The sequence below is a fragment of the Schistocerca americana genome, chromosome 6 (assembly GCF_021461395.2).
Source record: "Schistocerca americana isolate TAMUIC-IGC-003095 chromosome 6, iqSchAmer2.1, whole genome shotgun sequence".
Lineage (NCBI taxonomy): Eukaryota > Metazoa > Arthropoda > Insecta > Orthoptera > Acrididae > Schistocerca > Schistocerca americana.
In genome coordinates this window covers 7,859,576-7,878,947 of record NC_060124.1, presented here as the reverse complement: position 1 = coordinate 7,878,947, position 19,372 = coordinate 7,859,576, and the positions used below count along the sequence as shown (strand labels likewise).

Sequence of the window (19,372 nt, the reverse complement as noted above, 5' to 3'; positions counted from 1 at the left end):
TTCTCGTAGAAACGTGTAGTACTAGTTAATTAAGATAATAAGAGCTGGAACACTTTTCTCGTGAAAAATTTCTCGTAAAACTTACCTATGCTTTTAGACGTGGGAAATATTTTCGAAGAATATTTTTTTGTTAAGTCCTTCATTGTCGTAAACTGGGTCCTAAAAACTGCATAAGTAACCGCGATGGTTAACACACAATTTTGGATTTCGCATGGAGTGAATCTAGCAGCTCCTTGTTCTTTGCGAATGTGTAAGTTTGCTCTGTCACCTGGAAGCGCTACAGCCACAGTCTAATGTTAGACTGTGGCTACAGCTGCAGACCCCAAGCGAGCCGATCAAAATCGATCAGCACCAAGGAGTGCTGTCCCTAGACTAAAGCTGTGAGTTTATTGCCTTTGGAAGGTTACCATGCCAACGAAAGTGAGTGTTGTAAACGGAGTGAAGAATCAAAGCGGGAATGGTTGTAAACCAGTGGTTTGGTATTGTAACGTCCTGAAAATAATACTGTGAGTACGAATTCGTGAGAATCGTACTGTTACGGAACGTGGAGCTTGTATTACGACGTAATACAAGTTGGCTTTTTCAATCTAGATTGCCGGTCAACAATTTACATCTTACGGAATTCAAACCAATAATATAAGCAGAAACCTCAGTTCCTTTTTTTAATGTGTACTGTGTGAATTACTGATTTTTTGTTATTCTAGGCAGTTGTTCTTAATTACTTTGTTCTCTACTCTGTTGTAAATGAAATCTGTTGTCACAGTGTTGTCGGAGCGAACTTGTGTTTACTGATTGTTAATGACGTTTATGCTTTGAATTGGCATTGTGACATTATTCAACGCCCTGTGTGTTTGAGCATGCAAAAGCCTAATTTGGGACCAGCTGTACTTAAAAGGCAACACATTTACGAAATGCTGTTTAGTGAAGTTCCACAGTTTTTTACGCAAATGCTGCGTACTGTCATTGTGTTCCGATATGCCGCCAGGAGAACTTAGTATAGGTGTTGTTTTTAACTACAAATTCGCGAATATAATATGTTGCTCGCAATTACGAACTATGATTCATTTGCACATCTAATACATCAGGGGACTAGAAACACGTAACGGGTGCGCAAAACGCATACGTTGATATTGGCAAATGATTTAGCCTAGAGATGTTGTGGCACTGGCTTTTAGGATCGGGTAAATTGCAGAGAAGTCTTAAGAGGAGCGTCATTTTTGTGAAATCTGCGATGTCACATGCGCTCTAGAAATGTAGTAAAACGCGTAGTTTTTGTAAAGAATAGTTGCCAGGAAATACGACGTTAGAAAATTAGCATATTACTTGTTGATTTTCTGTCAGATAATAATGATGATGGAGAGCATCTAGTGGGGTACGTCTTTAGGTGTGGATTATTGCATGCCGTGTAGTTCCATGCACTGCTTGAAATCCTGGTGTAGCAGCTACTGTGAATAGTTATGTGAAATTGAATGCACGTATAACTCATGAGGCAAAATGAATGACGCATTTGAAATGGTTGCTCAAAATTTCAAGGGAGATTACAGTAATCATTAAGTCACAAAACAATTGGTTCTTGCACTGGCTCTGATGGCATTTGTAGCAGCGTCTATCTGAACTATATTTCCACATCTCAGAAACTATTACTTCATAAAGAAATCTGTGGAACACACATGAATGGAAGAGTATTAATATTCTGTGATTATTTGGTAAGAATACACTTGAACTATTTTTGTAAAGTACTTAATGACTGTAGTAACATTTAACATATTTTTACAGAAATGGACATGAGCTAGTCACCTATAGTTACGGACCCAGTTTCAGTCTTTGTAAATTTTGTTTTGAGATAGTAGCCTACACAGTGAAATAGTCACTCAATTTTCACTGCATAACTTGCTATAGACCTATGCCTTTTTCAGTTTCCTTTTATGAATGATTTTATGCTAAGAAGGCAGAATATTATGTGGTTGTCTTCAGACCAGAGACTGGTTTGTTGCAGCTCTCCATGCTACTTTATCGTGTGCAAGCTTCTTCATCTCCCAGTACCTATTGCAACCTACATCCTTCTGAATCTGCTTAGTGTATTCATCTCTTGCCTCCCTCTACAATTTTTACCCTCCACTCTCCCCTCCAATATTAAATTGTTGATCCCTTGATGCCTCAGAACATGTAATAACAACCTATCCCTTTTTCTAGTCAAGTTGTGTCACAAATTTCTCTTCTCCCCAATTCTATTCAGTACAACCTCATTAGTTACGTGATCTACCCATCTAATCTTCAGCATTCATCTGTAGCACCACATTTTGAAAGTTTCTATTCTCTTCTTGTCCAAACTATTTAATCATCCATGTTTCACTTCCATACATGGCTACACTCCATACAAAAACTTTCAGAAACGACTTCCAGTCAACAAATTTCTCTTCTTCAGAAATGCTTTCGTTGCCATTGCCAGTCTACATTTTATATCCTCTCTACTTCGGCCATCATCAATTATTTTGCTCCCCAAATAGCAAAACTCATCTACTACTTTTAAGTGTCTCGTTTCCTCATCTAAATCCCTCAGCATCACCCGATTTAATTTGACTACATTCCATCATCCTTGTTTTGCTTGTTTGATGTTCATCTTATATCCTTCTTTCAAGACACTGTCCATTCCATTCAACTTCTCTTCCAGGTCCTTTGCTATCTTTGACAGAATTACAATGTCATCAACAAACCTCAAAGTTTTTATTTCTTCTCCATGGATTTTACTTCCTATTCCAAATTTTTCTTTTGTGCCTTTACTGCTTGCTAAATATATACAGATTGAATAACATCCAGGATAGGCTACAACCCTGTCTCACACTCTTCCCAACCACTGTTTCCCTTTCATGTCCCTCGACTCTTATAAGTGCCATCTGGTTTCTGTACAAATTGTAAATAGCCTTTTGCTCCCTGTATTTTACCCCTGCCACCTTCAGAATTGGAAAGAGAGTGTTCCAGTCAACACTGTCAAAAGCTTCCTCTATGTCTGCAAATGCTAGAAATGTAGATTTGCCTTTCCTTAACCTATCTTCTAAGATAAGTTGTAGGGTCAGTATTGCCACACATGTTCAAACATTTCTACGGAATCCAAACTGGTTTTCTCCTAGGTGACTTCTACCAGTTTTTCCATTCGTCTGTAAAGTATTTGTGACCAGGGGAGAGAATTCCCTTAAGACACCTTGAGCACTGGCTGCAGATTTTGAGGCTTGTGCTGCACAGTCAACTGTAGCCACAACAATTTATCAACAACTGCCATGGAAATAGGCTATCTCCCTCTCCATGCTGCACCACTTAATTGACCTGGTTCTTCAGATTTGTTGATCATATTCTTCAGCCCATTTATTGAGATGAGGCCTCTTTGCAACTGTTTCTGTTGGCTATATTCCTGCAATGTAGTGTTGTTGTTGTTGCCATTCTGATAAAACAGCTTTACCAGCAGTGCAGGGTCTTTCTTGTCAAAAGCCATTGCATTTCATACAAAAACTTCAACCTTCGTAACCCTTTACACCAACAGTCACGACACAAAAGAAATGAACACGTGTCACCAAGCGACAAACAGCATACTGACATCAAAACATGAAATATTTCATATTCTGCCCACTTATAGTGGCATATTTTCACATGGTGGCAGGAAGTGGAACTATTATTTTTTTGAGCGTACTTCGTGAGCATACCAATTAATGAACATACCTACGATGTTTCAGCGTCCTGCGGGTGTATACAGCCCCCACAGCAACACTCAGAATACTGAAACTTTAATTATAACCATCAGGTGTATATGCATTGCTAATGAAGACATTGACAACTTACTTGTTTCACAGTGGACTATTCCAGATTTAACCTCAGATCTGTGTCACTTCGGTGGATTGTTTTTGCAGCATGCCAGTCACTAACATCCATCACACATCTCTCTTGGTGGTGATGTCAAAACAAACTCGTTGTAGAATGTTTCTAAATGGGTCTAATTTGAGCAGCTGGCAATGCTGTCTTTTCTAGTGACTGCTCACATTTTGGTGGCACTGTTTCGTTATGTGACAGTATGAAAAAGAGTGTTCAAAAGATCCATGATGTCCCCTTCCCCCTGACAGTGGTAGAGAGAACTGTTGCTTTATTAGGGGAGGAGTTGGGAGAATTATTGGAGAGTGTAGTTTGAAGAAAGAAACAGAGGGAAAATTCTTAAATTTTGCAGGTAACTCCAACCATTACAGCAAACACATTTTTTTAAGGGAGTGAGACGACGTACTTCAGGAGACTTATGGGGAAAGTATACAGCAGCTGAAATTTATTGTAATTTGGATAAAGACAGAAGTACCAATGTTGACCCAGGCTGTAACTTAATGAAATTGTGTAGTATGGTGACATTTGAAGTACTAAACTGAAGGTTTACTGCTACAATACAGAGCCCAAATGGTAAGGAACAACAATGTAAAGTTAACCTACAGAAATTTAAACAGGAGAAATCAGAAAACTGCCACAGATTGAGCTACGAAACAGAAATAGAATATGTTAAGCAACAAGTGATTGGACCAGGAGAAGAAACTACAAGTTCATAGGCACAGTCATAAAATCATAACAAATGCTGGCAACAGAACAAACACCTAAGCAGTAGTTAGGGTATCAACCACTGCCCACCTTCAAGATAAAGTGATGAGTCATGGATATGAAAATAGGGAATAAAAGAAATTTTTGGCCAGGTTTCAAGCCCTTGTCCTGCTTCATAATAGTAAGTTTGATGTTGCACAAATATTTTCAGTTCTGAAGTTGTGGCATACCATTTAAGAGTACAAGGGCAGATCCAGTAAGTGTGAATTTAGTGACACCTCCATTGAAAAGTAGGAGAGTGGAGGAATGAGAATATGAGAACATATCCTACATTAAAAAAAAGGAGTATAAGGATGAGTATGTGAAGAAAGGCCTGTGGAGGCTGAAATGAGAGTCCACCTTAAAAGCAAATGAAAACAAACACTGTATCAGCTGCATAATGTATTTCATATTGGCATCTACATCAACTGCCTGGGATTTGAGACCATTCTCCATTTTTACATTGAATTAGCCCACATTTATTAGCCTATTTATTAAGACTTTCTCTCTCTCTCTCTCTCTCTCTCTCTCTCTTTTTCTCACTCTACCTTTACAAATAGAGTCATGTGACAGAAAAAGTGGACACTCCTGTTTACAGAAGGAATGAAAGAATTGAGATACAGGATTACAGACTACTATCACTAGTTTGAGTCTGTTGTAGGACACTGCAGCAAATACTGAGGTCGAACAGTCTGAGCAGCACAGAGAGTGAACATTGAAATAAATTTGGACTTCTTCATTTAAATGTAAGAAGCTTGTTATGTAAGAAAGAGGAGCTTCTTACTATTACAGGAAACAGAAAAATCAAATAATATTTCCACAGATGTGTTATGTATAACAGAATATTATTTGAAAATCATAAAAATCAAGCAGTTGCACCAGAGGGTTCCTAGTTAGTATTACATTACTATAGTAATAATACACACATCAAAAAAAGTTTTGCGTCAGCACGGTTCCCAGAACTCCTGAAGATAGATGTTGACTGTCAATATTGTATCACAAACACAGTCCCTCTGACTATTCATAGATGTCACTAAATCCGCACAACTATGTAATCAACCATGCATGAGCAGTGCTTATTAGACGGAGGGGGTCCGACAGCTGATCAGATCCAGTAATTCCACCAGGAAAGAGGTACACGGCTCATGTTGTCTGTAGTTCATCCATGCCTAGACAGTAAAACCACATTGTTACTTTGTGCCAGGAAAAGCTATCAACAAGAAAAGTGTCCAGGCATCTCAAAGTGAACCAAAGTGATGTTGTTCAGACATAGAGGAGACAAGAGACAGGAGCTGTCAATTAGATGGCTCGCTCAGGCCACCCAAGGGCTATTACTGCAGTGGATGACTGCTACCTATGGATTATGGCTTGGAGGAATGCTGACAGCAACGCCACCATGTTGAGTAATGCTTTTCGTGTAGCCACAGGACGTCGGGCCTGCATGACGCGCAACTTCACTCCCAACGTCCATGGCGAGGTCCATCTTTGCAACCGCGACACCATGCAGTGCAGTGCAGATGGACCCAGCAACATGCTGAATTGACCGCTCGGGGTTGGCATCACGTTCTCTTCACTGGCGAGTGTAGCATATGCCTTCAACCAGACTGTCGTCAGAGACCTTTTTCGGGGCAATGCCTTAGACACACTGTCCAGCGAGTGCAGCAAGGTGGAGATTCCCTGCTAATTTGGGGTGACATTACGTGGGCCGACGTACGCTGCTGGTGGTCATGGAAGACACCGTAATGGCTGTACGATATGTAAATGCCATCCTCTGACTGATAGTGCAACCATATCGGCTGCATATTGGCGAGGTTTTTGTCTTCATGGACAACAAATTGTGCCCCCATCGTGCACATCTTATGAATGACTTCCTTCAGGATAACGACATCGCTCAACTAGAGTGGCCAGCATTTTCTCCAGACATGAACCCTGTCGAACATGCCTGGGATGGATTGAAAAGGGCTGTTTATGGATGACTCTGAGGGATCTACACCAAATCACTGTTGAGGAGTGGGATAATCTGGGCCAACAATGCCTTGTTGAACTTCTGGATAGTATGCCATGATGAATACAGGCATGCATCAATGCAAGAGGATGTACTACTGGGTATTAGAGGCACCGGAGTGTATAGCAATATGGACCACCACCTCTAAAGATCTCGCTGTATGGTGGTACAACATGCCATGCGTAGTTTTCATGACCAATAAAAAGGATGGAAATTATGTTTATGTTGAACTCTGTTCCAGTTTTCTGTACAGGTTCTGGAACTCTCGGAACCGAGGCGATGCAAAACTTTTTTTGATGTGTGTATAATGAATGGGAGAGTGCAGCATACCCAAAAAGTAGCATAAAGCCCCAAGCCATGGAGTTAAGAGAGTACTGCAGTGAGCATTTAATTGAATGCTGTGCATTGGTGATAAACTAGGAAACATATAACACAGCTATTCTGACAGTGTAAAATCCCAAACAGGAAATCTTTTAACCTTCATCAGACAATTTGAAAAGAGTACAATTCTTAACAGAAAGTCAGTGTATGTGATAATTTCGATATTGGTTGGTCTTGAGTATTATTGACTGGGCACTGGAACTTTTTGATGTCTAGCTTTGGTTTGTCTCACACAACATTCTCAACACAAATAAGACATAACACAAAAATGATAGATAATTTATTTTTAAATCCAATTATCATGTATGAAATAGATGTTAACCTTATAATAAATGGCGTTTGTGGCCATAATGATCAAATTGCAGAGACAAAGAATCCCCTTCAGGAATATTTAGTTGTTGTTGTTGTGGTCTTCAGTCCAGAGACTGGTTTGAGGCAGCTCTCCATGCTACTCTATCCTGTGCAAGCTTCTTCATCTCCCAGTACCTACTGCAACCTACATTCTTCTGAATTGCTTAGTGTATTCATCTCTTGGTTTCCCTCTGCGATTTTTACCCTCCACGCTGCCCTCCAGTACTAAATTTGTGATCCCTTGATGCCTCAGAACATGTCCTACCAACCGATCCCTTCTTCTAGTCCAGTTGTGCCACAGATTTCTCTTCTCCCCAATTCTATTCAATACCTCCTCATTAGTTATGTGATCTACCCATCTAATCTTCAGCATTCTTCTGTCGCATCACATTTCCAAAGCTTCTATTCTTTTCTTGTCCAAACTATTTATCGTCCATGTTTCGCTTCCATACATGGCTACACTCCATACAAATACTTGCAGAAACGACTTCCTGACACTTAAATCTATACTCGATATTAACAAATTTCTCTTCTTCAGAAATTCTTTCCTTGCCATTGCCGGTCCACATTTTATATCCTCTCTACTTCGACCATCATCAGTTATTTTGTTCCCCAAATAGCAAAACTCATCTACTACTTTATGTGTCTCATTTCCTAATCTAATTCCCTCAGGATCACCCGACTTAATTCGACTACATTCCATTATCCTCCTTTTGATTTTGTTGATGTTCATCTTATATCCTCCTTTCAAGACACTGTCCATTCCATTCAACTGCTCTTCCAAGTCCTTTGCTGTCTCTGACATAATTACAGTGTTATCGGCAAACCACAAAGTTTTTATTTCTTCTCCATGGATTTTAATTCCTGCTCCGAATTTGTCTTTTGCTTCCTTTACTGCTTGCTCAATATACAGATTGAATAACGTCAGAGATAGGCTACAACCCTGTCTCACTCCCTTCTCAACCACTGCTTCCCTTTCATGCCCCTCGACTCTTATAACTGCCATCTGGTTTCTGTACAAATTGTAAATAGCCTTTCGCTCCCTGTATTTTACCCCTGCCACCTTCAGAATTTGAAAGAGAGTATTCCAGTCATTATTGTCAAAAGCTGTCTCTTAAGTCTACAAATGCTAGAAACTTAGGTTTGCCTTTCCTTAATCTATTTTCTAAGATAAGTCGTAGGGTCAGTATTGCCTCAAGTGTTCAAACATTTCTACGGAATCCAAACTGATCTTCCCCGATGTCTGCTTCTACCAGTTTTTCCATTCGTCTGTAAAGAATTCGTGTTAGTAATTTGCAGCCGTGGCTTATTGAGCTGATAGTTCGGTAATTTTCACATCTGTCAACATCTGCTTTCTTTGGGATTGGAATTATTATATTCTTCTTGAAGTCTGAGGGTATTTCGCCTGTCTCATACATCTAGCTCACCAGATGGTAGAGTTTTGTCAGGGCTGGCTCTCCCAAGGCTATCAGTAGTTCTAATGGAATGTTGTCTACTCCTGGGGCCTTGTTTCAGCTTAGGTCTTTCCGTGCTCTGTCAAACTCTTCACACAGTATCATATCTCCGATTTCGTTTTCTTCTACATTCTCTTCCATTTCCATAATATTGTCCTCAAGTACATCGCCCGTGTACAGACCTTCTATATACTCCTTCCACCTTTCTGCTTTCTCTTCTTTGCTTACAACTGGGTTTCCATCTGAGCTCTTGATATTTGTGCAAGTGGTTCTCTTTTCTCCAAAAGTCTTTTTACTTATCCTGTAGGCAGTATCTATCTTAGCCCCTCGTGAGATATGCCTCTACATCCTTACATTTGTCCTCTAGTGATCCCTGCTTAGCCATATTGCACTTCCTGTCGATTCATTTTTGAGACATTTGTATTCCTTTTTGCCTGCTTCATTTACTACATTTTTATATTTTTTCCTTTCATCAAGTAAATTCAATATATCTTCTGTTACCCAAGGATTTCTACTAGCCATCGTCTTTTTACCTACTTGATTCTCTGCTGCCTTCACTATTTCATCCCTCAAAGCTACCCATTCTTCTTCTACTGTATTTCTTTCCCCCATTCCTGTCAATTGTTCCCTTATGCTCTCCCTGAAACACTGTACAACCTCTGGTTTAGTCAGTTTATCCAGGTCCCATCTCCTTAAATTCCCACCTTTTTGCAGTTTCTTCAGTTTTAATCTACAGTTTATAACCACTAGAGTGTGGTCAGAGTCCACTTCTGCCCCTGGAAATGTCTTACAATTTAAAACCTGGTTCCTAAATCTCTATTTTACCATTATATAGTATATCTGAAACCTTCGAATATCTCCAGGTGTCTTCCATGTATACAACCATCTATGATTAAGTTATGCTCTGTGCAGGATTCTACCAGGAGGCTTGCTCTGTCATTCCGTACCCTCATTCCTTATTCATCCACTACATTTCCTTCTCTTCCTTTTCCTACTATCGAATTCCAGTCCCCTATGACTATTAAATTTTCCTCTCGCTTCACTATCTGAATAACTCCTTTATCTCATCATACATTTCATCAATGTCTTCGTCATCTGCGGAGGTAGTTGGCATATCTTGTACTGTAATGTAAAAATGTAATAAACTTGTACTACTGTGGTAGGTGTGGGCTTCATGTTTATCTCGGCTACAATAATGTGTTCCCTATGCTGTTCGCAGTAGCTTACCCGAAATTCTATATTTTTTTAAATTCATTATTAAACCTATTCCTGCATTACCCCTATTTGATTTTGTATTTATAACCCTGTATTCACCTGACCAGAAGTCTTGTTCCTCCTGCCACTGAACTTCACAAATTCCCACTATATCTAACTTTAACCTATCCATTTCCATCTTTAAATTTTTTAACCTACCTGACTGATTAAGGGATCTGACATTCCACACTCCGATACGTTGAATGCAAGTTTTCTTTCTCCAAATGAGGACGTCGTCCTGAGTAGTCCCTGCCTGGAGATCCGAATGGGGGGACTATTTTACCCAAGACCATACAGTAAAGCTGTGCCCTCGGGAAAAATTACGGCTGTAGTTTCTCCTTGCTTTCAGCTGTTCGCAGTACCAGCACAGCAAGGCCGTTTTGGTTAATGTTACAAGACCAGATCAGTCAATCATCCAGACTGTCGTCCCTGCAACTACTGAAAAGGCTGCTGCCCCTCTTCAGGAACCGCATGTTTGTCTGGCCTCTCAACAGATACCCCTCCATTATTGTGTTACAAATGAAGTACTTGGAGATCGAAACAACAAGAGCCGTCCTCTATATGTATTATGTGGCATTCTAAAGGCATCAAATTTTCAGCCTAGTGTGGTATTGGACAACTCCTTGCTGATGAAATCTGCAGGTCTGGGTTGAGTTGGAAGCTAATAATTTGGTTCTGAGTTGGTAAAACGAATGAACGTGAATGCCAAATAAAGGTTGTCCTTGGAACAGGTTGACCTGTAGGAAGTCTAATAGTTATGTTTGCTCCATATTTAACCCACTTTGTCATATTCTGGTTCATATTATTTATATTGTGCTTAAACTATGAGAAATGGAGGGTAAATCAGTATGTACACTCACTCAGCTTAATGTTGTCACTGGAAGGACTGCAATTGTTTTCACTCACATTGTACCCAATTACCATCAGCATGGTACTGGGAAGGGAGCACTTCTGTGTGGTGAATTTCTGCGAGTTTCAAAGGGGACTAAATGAATGTGTAGGCCTTGTGTGGGACTTTGGGAAACTTTGTCTTTCATACTCCATAACTTACCCATTCTCCTTTGTAAACAAGTTTAACCTCACTTGCATTTATGGAGGAAACAGGCTTGAAAAGTAGTATATCATGCTGATGACTGCATTGTAGGAATAAAAGAAAACTCAGAATGAAAAAAAAAAACTAAATGTGGAACCCCCAAGTCATGGTATTCAGTTTGCTTCTGTTCCAGCTCCACATATACAGCTCTTCAGTTATTTAAAAGGCCTGTTCCTCAAAACACAGTATGTTGTTAGTTTGTGGAAAATGAAAGACGTTAAACTTCTAGACAGACTAAAACTGTTTGCTGGACTGGGATTCGAACTCGGCACCAATTCCTAGTGTGAGCATATGGTCTACATACTGCGTTAGTTGTACTTGAAGAGCTCAGTTGGTAGGCCATTTACCTGCAAAAGGTAAACATTCAGTGTTTGAGTCCCTGTTCAGCAACAGTTTTAATCCGCCAGGAAGTTTTGAATCAACTCATGGCAAAATCTAAGATTGACGCACCACCCATCAGCATTGAGTCCTGACACCGTCAGGATTGCGGACACTCCTATTTCAAGATTAAACAATATGGCAAGTGTGTCGTCATTCATTACACACTCGAACAGACAAAACCAATATGAAAAATATTTATGGCAGACATAACCAGAAACTAATGGGGCATTCATGAGAATTAGAGGGTTTGGGCAGGGACAAACTAAATATATGGCAATCCTAATATTGAAAATATACTATTGCAAAAATCAAATAAACGAAATCCTCAGCAATCAACAAAACCAGAATAAAAATACCTGAAAAAGAAAATGTTATTGAAAATTTCACTTGATATATACAGCTTAAATAAAGTCAAAGCTTAAACAGCTTAAATAAAGTCAAGGATACAACAAATGCTAAGCTCATGAGCATAGCTAAAAAAAAAGGAAAAAACCTCCACAATACCCACCAATCACAACCCAACATAATTACCTACAACAGAAAACAAAAATTCATTAAAAATTGCATAAACACCATTTGTGACAAGAAACATAGTTGTACACATAAACACAAATTGTACATCCAATAAAAAAAAATACAATGAACAATACATACTTATCAATCAAAGTCAATCGACGCATAAATCTAGCAATCTAGTGTTAGCAAAAATTATATGTCAACAACACAATCCCTTGAATAGCCAGTCTCGACTCCTCAAACCAGAAACCCCTTTGAATAGAACGCTATACATTGTCCCACAGATAGCGTCACATAAACTACTCCCTGGTTGGAGACGCAACAGCTTTCATCAGCCTCATACCTTCATACATATCATTTCACATACTTGGCAATTAAACCAAATGTAGGAATTAATCATGGTCAACATGTCTCCCATTGTGGTATGAAGGAACCTACTTGTGAAATTCATTGTCATATCCACAACTAAAAGGGATGAAACATAAAATTAAATATCCAATTGTAAACAACACATCACACTAATAATTCCAAACATGAAAACGAATGTATTGTCCATAATTGTCAGTATCAAAATAAGTCATTAACAAACTGGCACAAACTCTACCAGTGTCATATTCATTTACAGCACACACAAAGTACAAGGAACCACTATCAGCTCTCACAGACATTTAGAAACAAACATTCCACTCTAGAGTGCTGCACCAACACGTAGTCCAGCACATCCTCTGCAAATGTGATCTATTTCAAATACCCACATTACACAATACTACACGGCTACTTCAGGGAATAAAGCAGACAAGTGGTACCACAAACTTCACTTTACTTCAACACATATTCCATTGTAGAGGAAAGATTCATTCTGGAATCAAGTATGTGCCTCAAGTTCCACTCTTGATAACTGCCTTAAATGAAAATCATCGCTTAAGGCATGAGGGTACACAACATAATGGAACCTACTCCATTTAAGAAGAAGATATACGGAGCCTTATCATTTGAAAGTCACAATGCTTTTTGTTGATCTAAAATTTTGAGAGGCTAATTAGTTTTGTCATTGTGATGCTTGCATTTGGAAGCCCCAGGAAGGTAATTTTTATGTGAGTGAGAACATGTTGTGTGGAAGAGGATTAAAAAATTTAGAGACTCGAATGAGAAAATTAAATATACAGGCGACAATGAGCTATTTGACTGAAATAAGAAGAACAGAGAGGCTTTCATTCAGGAGACTGATAGATAAGAATTATGTAGTCAGGGAATGCTTTAGTAGAATCCAAAGTATTTTGAAAAGGGGAAAAGATTCCATATTGCAGAGAGTTTATCTTAAAATCTAACTCCTGCAGAACTCATGCTACAAGTATCTGAAGGTTAGTTTGAATGCCACAGAGCTCTACTAGTTGTGACCGTATTGAAGGTAGTATATCCTTGTCTAACTTCTACCTTTAAACTGACTTATCCTGTCAGTTACAGGGGGAAATACTGGCATAGTTTAGTGTCACCGCTAAACTCTGATGCAGCTTGGCATATCTCAAATTTGCAAATCATTTGGACCTACTGGGCATTGAACCCTGGACCTTTGGATAACTGCCCTGGACACTTAACCACCACTAATCTGTAACATATAAACAATCATTTTATGAATTAACAGCGTTACCTGCCAAATAGATGACACTGATAAATAAGTTTCGTAATGTTACCAGTTTTATTTTAACAGTCCAAACGTGCAAAAATAAATTGGCTCTGTATCAAGACCTTAGACAGGAATGCAGTTAAAGATAATAACAGTAATTTATGTTTTATGCATCATGTGCTGATAAAAATATGTTGATAGTTTGAAGACTTGTCCACATGGATCCATAGATAATTCTTTTGTCTCTACAGACAAAGGATGTATATTTGATAAATTAAGGCTCTGTTGGATTCTTATAGAACACAGCATACACATTATAATTTTTATAAACCATATGAGGCAATAGATTTGTTGGAACTGTGAATGTATGGAAAACTGTTGACACTGGTGCTAAAATTTACCTTGACACTTTATAGCAATGTTGCAGTACGTCGAGGAGCTTAAAGTAGGCTTCACACAACAAGACATCTATCTATCTTCCATTTGGACCATGTCAAGTTTGTTTTTGTGTATTCATGATGTCAACTAAACGTTTTTGCCAGACTGGGATCCGAATACATATATCCTTCTTCAGCCTCGCACAAATGTTCAATTCTCGTATTAGATATATAATACACACTAATTGCAATATTGTGCAGATTTTGTTGTGTGCAATGCTGTCATTGATTTTACTGAACAATTTGTTTTGCATTCAACAATGGAGGCTGTGAATCAGGACCGTACACACAAACACACACTGGGTGTTTATAATTAAACTGACAGTGCTCCAAGTGCCGCAGTGTGGACTGTATAGATCGCAGGATGCTGAAACACCATAACTATGTTTGTTAATCAGTACACTTGTGAAATATACTGCAAAAAATAATAGCTCCACTTTCTGCTACCAAGTGAAAATGTGGCACTGTAAGCAGTCACAATGTGGTGTGGATACAGGAAAAAGGAACAAACGATTAAACGCATGAAAACGATGGTTCGGGCATGTTTGTTAGGATATGGTCGCAAGTTACAACCTGCGTTCAGTATGGTCTTTTGACTCGGCAACATGCTACAAGAAAAGCACCCGTAACACGGCATGGTCGACTGTTGCTCGCAGCATATTTGGTGTAATAAGAGCAAAGTGTTGTCGTATGCTATCCTTCAGATGAGGAAAAATCCAGATATATCACTTATAAACACAGTCTTTGAGGAACTCCACAACCAGAAATCACATGGATTTAGGTTGGGGCTTCTGGAAGGCCTCACATCCTGAAATTACCTAGAGATGATGGGGTCATTACCGAAGTTTCTCAAAGCAAGCATTTCACCTGGCAAGCGACATGTGTGTCACCCCACCTTGGATGAAAATAATGGTGTGGACTCAACTGCATTCTTGCAAGGCTGGAGTCATGTTTCACAAGTAGGTCCTTATAACAAGCAGATGTCACTGTACACCTAACAAGTGCATGAGGTGTCATCCCCTTGAAGCAAAACAGACTGACAATGAAGGAGCTTTTTAAACCACATCACATAATCTGACTGCAGTGGATATTCCTGCACAACATATGGCAGATTAAAATCTCATATGGGACAGTTCTATGCATTCACAGTACCATGCAAGGTAAAATCGCCTTGTCCATCCAAAGGATATTCCCTGACCACATGCATCCATTTTGAAGTGCACCAGAAAATGGAAGGTCAAACTCACAGCATTGTAGTATACATTGGGGCTTCATTTGTTGTGCATTGTGAATCTTGTAGGGACACCATTATAAAATGAGCTTCAAAATCTAAAATTCTACCATGCGGATTCCTCTTTCATTTCTTAGCCCCATTCCATATTCACCTACTACGTCTCCTTCTATTCCTTTTCCTACTATTGAATTCCAGTCACCCATGACTATTAAATTTTTGTCTCCCTTCACTATCTGAATAATTTCTTTAATCTCATCATACATTTCATCAATCTCTCTGTCATCTAGCCGGCCGCGGTGGCCGTGCGGTTCTAGGCGCTGCAGTTCGGAACCGCGGGACTGCTACGGTCGCAGGTTCGAATCCTGCCTCGGGCATGGATGTGTGTGATGTCCTTAGGTTAGTTAGGTGTAAGTAGTTCTAAGTTCTAGGGGACTGATGACCTAAGATGTTAAGTCCCATAGTGCTTAGAGCCATTTGAACCATTCTGTCATCTGCGGAGCTAGTTGGCATATAAACTTGTACCATGTGGTATGCATGGGCTTCGTGTCTATCTTGGCCGCAATAATGCGTTCACTATGCTGTTTGTAGTAGCTTACCTGCACTCCTATTGTTTTATTCATTATTATACCTACTCCTGCATTACCGCTTTCTGATTTTCTATTTATAACCCTGTATTCACCTGACCAGAAGACTTGTTCCTCCTGCCACTGAACTTCACTAATTCCCACTATATCTAACTTCAGCCCATCCATTTCCCTTTTCAAATTTTCTAACCTACCAGCCCGATTAAGGGATTTGGCATTCCACACTCCGATCTGTAGAATGCCAGTTTTCTTTCTCCTGATAACTATGTCCTGAGTAGTCCCCGCCCAGAGATCTGAATGGGGGACTATTTTACCTCCGGAATATTTTACCCAAGAGGACGCCATCATCATTTAACCATACAGTAAAGCTGCATGCCCTCAGGAAAAATTACGGCTGTAGTTTCCCCATGCTTTCAGCCGTTCGCAGCACAGAGAGGCTGTTTTGGTTAGATCAGTCAATCATCCAGACTGTTGCTCCTGCATCTACTGAAAAGGCTACTGCCCCTCTTCAGGAACCACACGTTTGTCTGGCCTCTCAACAGATACCCCTCCATTGTGGTTGCACCCACTGTCTGTATTGCTGAGGCACACACAAGCCTCCCCACCAATGGCAAGGCCCATGGTTTGGGGAGGGGGATATTTAGTTAAGAATAAGAAGAGAAAAGTACATATTCACACTGTTCAGAGTGAATTTACTGAAGAAACAACTGATAAGTTTACGAAGGGCACACAGTTGACGAGAAATTTAAGTCATTGGTGAGGGCCAATGAAAGTAGAAATCAAGAGAGAAATGAAAGCCATGCACTATGCACAAAAAGTACAAAGTTCTAAGAACAAAGCCAAGGAAATTTTTACCACAGTTAGGCATCAAACAAATAAAGTCACTGTTGGCAGTATCTGTGAGACATAGGACATTAGATTCAAATAATTAGGCACTAAATTCCACAAAAGCTTAACACTATCAGAAAACAGGTGAAAAATGGATGATTGAAAGCAGATCATTTGATTGAAAGCAGATTCATTAGATTTCATTTGAAACTCCACCAGTATATTACATGTACTTCCTCCTCTCTTCTGACTGCCTTGAGTTAGTTTTCTAATCAGTCAATGTACTGAGTAAGATGATGCAGTGGTAAGATGGTGTGAAATTCCAAGTCACTAGAAATAAAAATAATCTCCATAAAGACCACATATCACTCTCTAGTGTTGAAAATAGTGGTGTGTATTCTAGCACAGAAGTCTTGTAACAAGTTGCCAGCAAACATTATGCAGGAAATTGGAAGTGAACGGGTTTGTTTGAGTCATAAGAAGTCACGTAAATACTGAAAAATCTAAACTGGCAGTTGCTTAAAAATGTGAGGTTCAACCAGAAAATAAAGACGGTATAGTGCTACAAAATGAAAAACACGACATTAATTGGAAAAAGTAATATGGTATGTTACATACACAAAGCTTCCTTTACTTCTGTACGTAATTGCCTCCTTCATTTAAATGTTTGCTGGATTTGCTCATGAGCTTAAGGATTCCCATGTTATATTCTTCTGCAGCCAGTTCATTAAGCCAAATGATCACTATGATCAGTGTAAATTTTTATTGTGAGACTATAAGAAAACTATGGCGAGCCATCCAATTTGTGGGATTAGGAATGCTTTCTTTACAAATTGTTCTTTCCTATAGTCCGGACCTTGTTTTTAGTGGATTTGCTCATGAGCTTAAGGATTCCCATGTTATATTCTTCTGCAGCCAGTTCATTAAGCCAAATGATCACTATGATCAGTGTAAATTTTTATTGTGAGACTATAAGAAAACTATGGCGAGCCATCCAAAATGTGGGATTAGGAATGCTTTCTGTACAAATTGTTCTTTCCTATAGTCCGGACCTTGTTTTTAGTGGTTTCCACGTTTTCCTGAAGCTGAAAGAGTTTTTGGACGTTAAGTGTTTTGGAAGTTGAGGAAAACAGTGACCACTTGGCTTAATGAACTGGCAGCAGAAGAGTATATAACATGGGGATTCTGAAGATCATGACCATATACGACAAATGTTTAAATGTAGGAGATAATTATGTAGAGAAGTGAAGGAAACTCTTCATGTATGTAATAGAATTGATTTTTTTTTTCAAAAAATATTGTGTTTTCATTTTTTATAACTATATGGCCTTTCTTTTCTGGATGACCATGTAGATGCCAATGCCGATGAAATCCTACTTACAGAGTTTCGAGAACAGGTATTGAGTGAGCAATATAAGAATGTACTACAGCTTCCTTCTGTAGCAAAGTCAGGGTGAGACTGGTTTACATGCACATAGAGGCATTTAAGGTGTCATTCTTTCTGTGCTTCATATATGGAAGAAACCCAAAATAATTGGTAGAGTGAGATTTTCCCTGTACCATGCACTTCACATTTGTTTGCAAAATATGAGTGTAGATGTAGACACAGAATCTGCCAAATCTTGTACCACTGTAAAGTGATCCTAGGATGAATATATTAATATACCGTAATATTGTCCTACATGATAAAAATAGAAACTGTGTTAGATACACTTTTTTCAATACAAGAAGTTACCATTGAGTAGTGCAGGATTACATTTTGAATAACTTAACTCTGATTTTAATGTGGGTCGCACAGTGTGCTGTTGCAAGAAAAGTAATTCGACCTCAGAATTTGAGGTAAGATCAGAAAGTACTGTTGAGATTATTAGATGTGAAACAAAGTGCCTATGCTTTTAAGTTTCATCAACAGAAGAAATCCACATGCAAGAAATGTACTAAAATTTTCACTTGTACTAAGCCCCTCTATAGAGAGGGAATAAAGTCAATAAGTGGGCACACTTATATTTAGTTTTACCTAAATTGTACAGAACTAAGAAGTATATATATTTTTTCAAATTGTTTAAAAATGTGATCAACAGGTAGAGGATGACTGAGTCAACACATGATCTATGGGCAAGTGTCCATTTCTTGATCCGGGAAAAGCTCTATCGCTCTGCTTACACTGCAGCGGCCAATGGACTTCAACAATTTCCTAGAGATACAGTGCTTCGCCTTTCTAAAGGTGTTGCCTTGCTATTAGAAGGTCAAACTGCAGAATCTGTTCGTGCGCTGGAGGCGCTGGCAGCCGATGTCGTGTCAGGACAAGCCCTGGGTCCTCTGATAGCCCTGGCTGCTGCACACAAGGCCTGTGCTGTTCCTGACCATGAAGCTTTGTCAACAGTGGAGGAACGCCTGGCTGATGAGAAGAAGAAAGCAGGAGAAAATAGTTTGTACCAGGTGAGTAACTGGACCTTTCCTAAGGGATATTGAGATGTTCATTCTGCTCATTTGCTCGTTTTCAGTGTTTGCATTCTATTGTGAGCTGGAATTGTGTGCCATGAACTCCATTTACTTCTAGTGTTAATTTGTTTGCAGGGTTCTTTACAACGACATATTACAGGGATATGAAGAAACAAAAGAAGTTGT

General features: G+C 39.2%; 1 protein-coding gene across 1 annotated transcript in view; it reads left to right on the top strand.

Annotated features, from left to right (window-relative positions):
- The first annotated feature begins 386 nt into the window (after positions 1–386).
- LOC124619708 (tetratricopeptide repeat protein 21B-like) overlaps positions 387–19,372 on the top strand; it is a 266,652-nt gene continuing 247,666 nt past the window's right edge. The window contains exons 1-2 of the mRNA XM_047146266.1: positions 387–506; positions 18,826–19,183. Of these exons, the coding sequence (XP_047002222.1) occupies positions 18,833–19,183 (351 nt within the window). The 5' untranslated portion in view covers positions 387–506; positions 18,826–18,832. The remainder of the gene's footprint in view (positions 507–18,825; positions 19,184–19,372) is intronic.